This window comes from Arachis ipaensis, chromosome B2 (assembly GCF_059453495.1).
Source record: "Arachis ipaensis isolate K30076 ecotype BB chromosome B2, ASM5945349v1, whole genome shotgun sequence".
Lineage (NCBI taxonomy): Eukaryota > Viridiplantae > Streptophyta > Magnoliopsida > Fabales > Fabaceae > Arachis > Arachis ipaensis.
In genome coordinates, this window is record NC_142437.1 from 98443999 (window position 1) to 98453477 (window position 9479).

Consider the following 9479-nt stretch of genomic DNA (forward strand, 5'->3'; position numbering starts at 1 on the left):
ATCTATTCAATTATCTAAATTAAAATGATAAGATAATATACAAAAATTATTTAAATTGGTGTCTATTTTAGTAATTTTTTATCTAAAAGTGATTTTGAATAGAATAATCCAAACAATATTTATTTTACTATAATTCATTTTGATGCAAATATTTCCAAACATAAATCACTTTAACACAAACTTACTTTTTATCAAAATCAAGTTTGCAAAATCAATTTATTCAAACTCCCGTTTGTAAACTGTAATCCAAACACACACTTAGTTGGATTTTGTTAACTATTTTACTTGGTTGTAGAGTTTTATTCTTTTGAGTTATACACAAAATAAATTATAATAAAGGATATGAAATTTCTAAAGGAAAAAGCAAAAGATAAATCTTGAACAATATTTCAAATAAATATCGTAAATAATGTGAAATTTATTATATTTGAGAATGCCCTGCACTCTTTCTAACCCAATTGTATTGATTCTAATCGAGAAACACAATGTGATTATGCGTTCCCCTCTTTCCATAATTAAAATATAGTATGCCACTTAGTATTTGAATATTCACCAAACCATATGATACAATTAGGTTAGAAACGGAGCTTATTTGCAATATTTGTTGAACCAAACCCCAATGTTAAGGAAACTTTCAAAGTCAGATTGTGGCCTGTAAAACAAGTAAAATCAAACCAAACTATTGTCACAATCATATATTATTTATATATAATGACAACGTAAAATATTTTATACAGTTATTCAATTATATCCGTTTGTTTGTATGAGCATTTCTATAGTTGATGTAAAAAGTAATTATTTTTACCGACGTAAAATTACATAATTGAATGTACAGCATCAAAATGAAATTCTATATATTTTATACCAAGGGAGATGTTTAAGAAATAGATTTGTTTACCTTTCAATACCGTGAACATCATTGGGAAACAATATGACTTTAGCTTCTACTCCTTTCTCCCTTAAAGCCCGGGCATACTACACAGAAGATACAGTTATCAGTTTTCTTTCAAAGGGAATGGGGCAATGTTTCGTACGGCACCTTAAAAGAAAAAGGACTCTAATGCTTGGCTCGTAGAGGCCATAAAGATGATAAATAGTTAAATAGTTAAATACTTACTTGTAGTCCAGTCGAAATGGGAACTCGTAGATCTTGCGCACCTAATAGGAAAAGCGTCGGCGTTTTCACCTGCATATACAGACATCGTTAATACCGAACCCGTAATGCCAAAATTTACCTGCATGCGGTACTGAGGTATTATAAATAATTTTATAAAGAGTAAAGTATTTTTTTGTCAATGAGCATTTGCAATGTTTTCCGAAATTATCCTACAAGATTGAAATAAGCGGTGAGGTGTGGATGGGGCGACGACAATGGCGAGATGTTCCTGAGGTGAGGGGTTGGGGCGATGTGTGCAGTGATGGGGGGGTGAGGGGTTGACAGAGGTGGGGTCCTAGGGGTTGATGGTGATGCTGGAAAGAGTGTGGGGGTTTAGGACTTAGAAGTTTGGGTTAGAGTTTGAGGATTAGGACCATGGAATGTTGTTCTAATCAAGGACAAAGTCGAAAAAATAACTGTTAAAAAATTAATAATAGGAATAAAATTGAAACTTATTTCTAAAGTTAAAGGTAAAAAAAATCGAATTAAATGTTATGGATAATTTTAAAAAATTTTATAAACATTTAAGAACAAAAAGTACATTTTATTCTTTTATTCTTTTATAAAATATAGTAACTCCTCCTACTATGGTGGACTAACCTTTGAGAGATGTGAAATAGGAGACTTGCTATAAAATAGAGCCAGATCTTCTGCTGATGGCGCTTCCGTGAACCTATCTTTTCCCGAGGTTCCATAAGCCTCGACATAGCACCAATCAGGGATATCAGTTGTACCAACCATCAATGCAAGGTTACAGACTGGATTTCTGGCAGCTGCAGCAATAAACTTATCTGGTGCCTAAGCAATCACACACATATGATCAAACTCTGAATAATATTAAAACAAAAGGAGCAATAAACATGCATGATTGGGGCAGCCCAAATCCTTTGGCAGACAACATTTCTAAAACAAAATCTTAAATGGAGACCATGGTAATTTGATCATATGCACTTATTTTTGAGGTATGAACATAAAATTCAATATCATTCTCTTTTACATGATCTATAATTTGCTTCAATCATTTTCTACTATTGACAAGTTAATACTCTTAGCTTCATCTATAATTCTGCACTTTAACAAAGTCTGTTTGATTTAACTATTTCGCAAACCTTTATCGTGATATATATATATATTGCAGAAGTAATATATGTATCAGAATTTCAGACCTGGCCAATCAAGTGGGTTGTCAGGAAGCCACCATGTGAACCACCGAGCACTGCAATCTTTGAAGGACTTGCAAGTCCCAAGCTAATGACATGATCAACGGCAGTGAGAACATCATTGACATCCTGGTCATTACAAACCAATATCAAGACCCAACCCGAACAAAAATATCGACATAATATAAAAATAACTGAACTTACTTTTAAAGTAGGGATGCAATCAGATAAGTCTTTTCCTTTTTCTTTTTGTTTCTTTTATAAAAACAATCAGATAATGCAACCAGCCTACTAATTTATAAATTAGGGGGAAAAGAAGTACCTGAGATCCAGCTTTGCCCGGAAGAGATTGTAAAGCTTCCTCGCCGAATCCTATGGAGCCTCTGAGAATTGTTATGCAATGAGAATATAAAAGAACTAATTCTAGACATTGTTCAACTATAATTGGAAGTCAAAGGGGATCATGTTGGCTATAAAGTTGAAGAAAGCTTGGATTTCTTGCAGTGCCTCAATACGTATATAATCTTAGTAATTATGTAATTGAGGCTTACATGCAACATAAGCTAATTGTATCCAATTTGGTAGAGGAGTCATTTGCAGACACATGCAAGGATTCCAAAAGAATACAATGGAACCCAATACATCAGATTTATGATGAACATAGAATTTCTGGCCTTAGCTAAATGCCTTGACACCAACGGAAAATCATTTACCTGTAATTTACAATCAACAAGCTATATCCAAGTGAAGAAAGGAAGGCAGAGGACTTTGAAAAACCCGATAACGAGACAGAGTGTGGTCCTCCATGAAGGATCACAATTAGAGGATCGCATGTGTCACTTTTCTTGGATTTTGATGTGACAAAAATAGCCTCAAAAGGTTTGTTTGCACCTGAAATTGAATTTAAAATGGTAATTGGAAAAGATACGAGTCAATTCCCCAAGAAAATTGAGTTTATTTTCATGTACAATCAAAGAGAGAGCAAATAACATGTGAAATACCTTGTAGATTTTTTTTAACATAGCCAATTTGGTTTAAATTCATTAGGTATGATCACAATCATCTAACCAGTGACTTCAACAATCACAAAATAACTACAATTTCAGTATTTTGTACTCTTGCAAGTTGCAAGTTTAGACATAGTGACATAACGGAACCACTCATAAACAAGAAAGCTACAGTTTTACTCAGGTGACTTGTTACTCATTTCTATTGTTTTTAATGATGATTTTATTTTATGGTAGTTTCTATCTCTGTCTCTATTACATTCCTTTTCATTGTGTGGTTAATTGGACCCCTTACAAAACTATTACATATAACATGCAGTGTGCGGCGCAAAATGCCATCGTTTACTCTATCATGATCATATATTGTTGTAACCAAAGAGAACCAAAGTGAGTCAAGCACCTTTTGTTAGGCTTTCAGAACCATCCTTAACCGGGATCTTCATTATACTGAACTCGAGAGAGGACAGCAAAGATGTAACCTGTAGCAGATCCCAGTGACACTCTTTTAGCATATAGGATATTTCTTTCACAAAAAATTTATCCATAAAAATTATTACAAAAAGAAAATTAACCAAAACCTTATCTGAGCATTTGAATATGGGATTTGATACATCTAACCAACTCCATTCACTATTACCAGTTTCTTTCTCCTTCTCAACAAGGGTTCCATACTTGAGCTGCGGAATATCTACAGGACTGCTAGAAACTGCATATAGTTGAACAAGTTAGAAAAAGGTGTAACATATCACTTCATTCCTGAAGGGCAGGTCCAAAACAAGATTGCGCTTAATGTTACCAGCAAGAATATTTTCCCCATCCAAGCTAAGGAGACTCCAGGAGAAATTTGAGTCGGCAGGGGTGATGCGTAATATCTCTCCACTGTATTTGATGAAAATGTATGATGTTAATCATACTCATTCACCTAAAGGATTGCATAAACTATACAAAGTAAATTCATACTGTTTTGGTTACCTCAACACATTGACAGAAATTAAGACTTGATTGCTGTGCCAGATAGATTGTATAATCATGGTGTAGCCATCGGAAAGCCATGGATCTCTAAGCATACTAAAACAGTAAAGCCCAGGGAAGCAGCCATCATCAGCAGACATCACAACTGGAATCTTTGAAATTGATAACCAAAATAAATAGATAAGTTTTTATTTCCCAAATGACAGCCAAAAAGCTAATGCTCATTCTTAATACAAGCAAAAATCATAAAGCTCAACAACAATCCTTGCATGTTAAATAAGCATAACAGGAATCTTACCACATCATAAACTTTTGCAGATTTGTACTGCTTCATGTCAGTATGCCAATCAAGTCTATGAAGTGAATTTGTAGCAGAGTGGGCTCCAGAGTCAACTGAACTTCTTGCTGATAAAAATACAAGAAATTTGCCATCTGGGCTGGTAGAACATTTTTAACATAGAGGAATCATAAGCATAGCAATCAAATTCACATACTCATTTCTAGTAATTCAGTGTTTTAGTTTTAGATGAACCGGTTACAAGCGACCGACCCCTGTAAATTTTACGAAATTCTAACTTGCTCCTCCAGCATATGAAACAAATAGAGCTAAAACAAACAAAGGTTCATCCTGATGTGTATTGGGATAGTAAGTACCGGCTTACCTGAACCGTGGAAAGAAGGCACTACTTATGGTTTCAGTAAGCTTGAGTGCCTGGATATCTTCGGTTGATCTACATGAGTACACCTTCATAATTCAGCTCGGTGTATGAAACAAAACGATAAATATTAACTTTCAAAATGAAATCCAATCTGAAGTGAAGTGACATACTGAATCTCAGCTTCATTAGCTTTTGAGTGAGGGTGTGGTGCTTTAACCGCATATAATGCACAAGGCCTGTTATAGCAGTACTTGATACCAAGCTTTCTTGTCTCAAATGACCATCCAACAAAAACCAAATACTTTTCTGAGCCTTCTTTGGTTGATGGAGCCCAAACAACTTGGCCAACACTCAAAGATTTGTCAATTCCTTTGACAGCTTGCACATCGCCACTGTATTATAAGTATTGCAGTTAGTACTATCATGGCACAATTTGACATGGAATTCAAACAAAAAAAACCCCGAAAATGTTAAATCATCAGAGTTAAGTCCAAAAGTGGTCCCTCTGATTGGCGGTGTGCACTAAAATAGTCTGTGAGATTCTTAATGAGTCACTTGAGGGCCGAGGGACTAACATAGTAGACTTACCAATATCAAGGACTAATTGATGCAATTGAGTTCTTGTGGACTATTTTAGTGTGCGGCACCAATTTGAGGGACTGTGTTGGGGCTTAACTCAAACTATCATTTTGGCACTCCAAAGATTCTAGTTCCAACATATTAGCTCCCGAGTGAAAGAAAAAGCAATTGTGACCCCCAAAGATCACAAAAGTGGTGAAGTTTGTCAAACTTGTGTGATATTTGTGGGCTATGAATGTTTCTTTAGGCTATCTTGTCGGAATTAGAATCTTTCTAATGCCAAAATAGTGGTTTACCCTGTTAATACGGAACCTGGTGATATCGATGACAAAAAGTGCCGGCTGCCTCTTTCCGGCATACGTTTCTCCCCAGTCCTCCTCCCATTCTCCCTGACCTTTCCATGTGCCACAATCCTTATCGTTGGAAGCACCTTTCTTATAGCCCTGATCATTGAAGGAGGGCTTTGCAGGAGCTGGCTCTTCAGCCACATACGCCACACGTGTTTCATCGGAGTTCCAAGAAATTCCCTCAAACCAGGCGTCAGTATAGACAGAGCCGTGAACTGATTGGGGGACTTGGAACTCTCGTTGGAGTTGCGAGGAGTTCCAAACCTCGAAGCGAGTAGCGCTTTCGTTGTTTTCGGGATTGCGAATGATAAGGAGCTTGGAAGCGGAAGGAGAAGGGATCATGGCGGAGACACCGGACATCTCGACAGGGAAGGGAGCCCAGTGAAAGGTGGGGGAGGTGCCGGTGTTGAGAATGGTGGAGGAGAGAATGAACTTCCTCTTCCTGTTAGCAACCAGGTTGGGCTGGCTTACGGCGAACATTGCTTGGGACTCGGAATCAGAGCCTGGCAGTTAGAGCCGTTAGAGGTAGTTAGGAAGTTAGTTGGAAAGAGAGATAAGAGAGTGTTAGTTAGTTAGCAGAGCTTACTAGGAGATTTGAGGAGGCATGCGGTGTCGATGGAGGGGATGGGGACAAACTCTCGGAGGAGGTTGGACTGAGAAGCGTAGTCTTGCTCAGTGGATTCGTCTAATCCGGAGGGAAATTCCGCGGCTTTCGGAGTCGCCATGGATCTTGCTGTGGATGCTGCTGCAGATGAAAGAAGAGATGAGGGAGATGGTGAAAGTTGAAAGGTATTAGCAAATGCGGCGCGTGCTACTGCGCACCGGATAAGTTGGGTGTGCCACTCAGTTGACGCAATATAATAATTCTTCCATCAGAGAGAACATCGATGCACCATCACCTTCCTTTTATTTTTTGTAACGTCCAAGGGAAAATCAGTAGAGACGAGGAATAGAAAATAATAAATAGGTCTCTATTTTAAAATATGATTTTAATTAGTTAAAGATTTATTTGTTTTTTATTTAAAAAATTAGAATTTTTAAAAAAAAAATTCTAAGTTTAACCAGTTAGAAAAAGATTTAGAAATTTGATAAAGGATAAACTATTAAAGTTGTCTTTGATTTTTTAAATAGATGGATAAAATAATGATAAAAGTAATTTAAAATATTATAAAATATAACAAAATAAATAAAAAAATATTAATTTTTTATAAATAGTAAATGATTTTTTATTTAACAAATTATTTATGTATTTAATCTAAAATTTTGTAAGAATATTTAAATAATTATTTAAAAAATATATAAAATAGTCAGATAAAAATTTGTTCTCTAGAATTTTTTATTTTTCTTGGTCAGTAATAAAAACAATAAAAAATTATTTACTTAACGTGAAATCACTAAATTTTAAAAATAAAAATATCTCATTTTTTTAATTATATTTATAAATAATCATATTAAAATTCAATTTTTAAAATATTTTTTAGAGAATATACATTTAAAGATGAATATTTTTATCATGTTTTACGACATTTTTAGTGAGAAATATTTTTATCAATGTGTTAAAAAATAGAGAAATAATTTTGGTAGTTTACTCTTTGATAAAATAGTCAGATTGTCAATTAATTTTCGTTTCTTGTAACATTTAATTAATTAATTTTAACAACAGTGACTTTTCTTTTCTTTTTTACAGTAACAAGTAACAATAATGTTATGTATGTCATAATATTGGATTATTTTGTCAAAACCTTCATAATTTTTGGAGCCATGAAGACTTTTTTCTTAGGGGTAATTTTATCAATTTGATTTTGAAGTGTTGCATGATAAGTTGGCAATCATGTTATGGTTTTTTTTTTTTTTTCCTTGTATATAGAAAACGAGACCAAATTCCAAAGGACCTTCTCTAGTTTATGTTAGTAATATAATATGTGATAGAGAAAGTCTAGGGCCAACAATTTTTGTGTTTTATGGCCAATACTTAATTATCAAAAGAAAAATAAGTGATCTCTCATTATTAGATGTAATTTCACACCATTAAAAATACTATTGATAATCAATTGATGATTATAAAATATAAAAATTACTGGTCCTCTAACACTCCTCTATATAATAAATTATGGATTTTAAGAACGTGTTATGTGACACTCTAACATTTTTCAATAGTTGAATAATATTCCAAAATAAGATTAATAATTTAACTTACAATTATACAATTTAAAAAGCTAAAATAATCACTTCAAAATCTCATGTACGATATTAATTAATCGATAAAAACGATCTCTATATTAAAATTAGTTATTAAAATTAATTATTAAATATATTAAAATATAAATATATATTAAAAATAAATTAAATTATATAAATATTTATATATAAATATATTGTTAGTTAATTTTAATATACCAATAATATTTGTGTCAAATTAGTTGTTATTTTTCAAAAAAAATGAAATAAAATACTGAAGAAACACAGTATTTCACTCTCTGAACAACCCAAAATAACGAGAAAGTGCAGTGGTAGCCAACCTGGCAGCGAATGAGACAGGAAGTGCTGAAGCTTGAAAGGTAGAACTGAAGGCACCCTTGTTCTTGTTCTTGTGCTTGAGATTGTTGTTCTTGGTGGAATGGAAACCATCTTGAGGAAAAGAGAAGCCATTATTTAAGATAGGGGCTTGTGACTGAAACTGAAGAAGCAGCTTCAAAAAGGTAGTTTTTCTAATGAAAAAATATGAAAGGGGTTGGATAAGGTGGTCTGCAGTGTCGGAAGGGTGGCGGCGGAGAAGGAAGAGGTAAGAGAAGGGATAAATGTTTCTATTATACACACTAGTCAGTGTGGAGCAGCTTACTCTCTAGTTTACATTACAAACTAAATTTAAGGAGAACGTTTTTCAATAATGCCGGATGATTGGGATGAAGAACCATTCTCGTCAGAACAAGCCCCCAAAAAATCCAATTCAAAATTGAGTTTATCTATTTTGGCCACATTTTAAATTTATAAATAAAAAAAGTTTATTTAACATATATCTTAAGTATATACTAGTGAATTGTCCCGTCAGATGCACACCCTATGGTAAGTTTAATGAAAACTATTCATTAGAGATAAGTATTGTTTTGGTCCTAACGTTGAGGGTCAGAATCAAAATCGTCTCCAACGTAATTTTTGATTTAGAACATTCTTAATATTTTTTTCGTATTAAAATTGTCCTTTTTAATAAAATTTTTAATTTTATTCTTAAACTACCCCTATTTTAATAAAAAAATTATAAAATTTTAAAAAAAATAAAAGAAAAGAACGCATTTTGGGGAGAGGAAACGTGTTTTTTTGGGGGGTGGGGGAAAGGAAACGCAAAGCGGGAAGGGGAGGAGGCCATTTCCTTCACCGCGGGTCTCTACCGTCGCTTCTTACCATCGCTGCCACCTTTGGGTCCTTCGCCACCGAGCACGAGGAGATCTGAGAAAGAGAGAGGGAGCACCGGTGGAGGGGAGGAGGCCGCTACTATAGCCACCACTACCATCGCGACACCTGCATCGTCGCCGGTCCGCCCACGAGCCGCCGCCAGAACCGTGAACAAAGAAATACGTCGCCGTCGTTCATGCATGCTTCTG

At 34.5% G+C, this 9479-nt stretch overlaps 1 protein-coding gene across 2 annotated transcripts; it reads right to left on the reverse strand.

The window, feature by feature from the left end:
• Positions 1 to 371: 371 nt before the first annotated feature.
• Positions 372 to 8815, reverse strand: AARE (acylaminoacyl-peptidase-like protein). 2 transcript variants are annotated; one of them, XM_021116054.2, is made up of 17 exons: positions 8400 to 8815; positions 6467 to 6622; positions 5846 to 6383; positions 5125 to 5346; positions 4958 to 5026; positions 4594 to 4732; positions 4296 to 4447; positions 4120 to 4202; positions 3902 to 4029; positions 3724 to 3802; positions 3030 to 3207; positions 2639 to 2699; positions 2323 to 2445; positions 1757 to 1954; positions 1118 to 1186; positions 899 to 975; positions 372 to 652 (listed from the first exon to the last, which is right to left on the reverse strand). In XM_021116054.2, exons 1-17 carry the CDS (start codon positions 8527 to 8529, stop codon positions 589 to 591), a joined length of 2466 nt encoding a protein of 821 aa, XP_020971713.1. In that variant the 5' UTR covers positions 8530 to 8815; the 3' UTR covers positions 372 to 588. The 2 variants fall into 2 exon arrangements, with proteins under 2 accessions (XP_020971713.1, XP_016183693.2); XM_016328207.3 differs by having other exon boundaries at positions 6467 to 6625.
• Between the last annotated feature and the right edge of the window lie 664 nt (positions 8816 to 9479).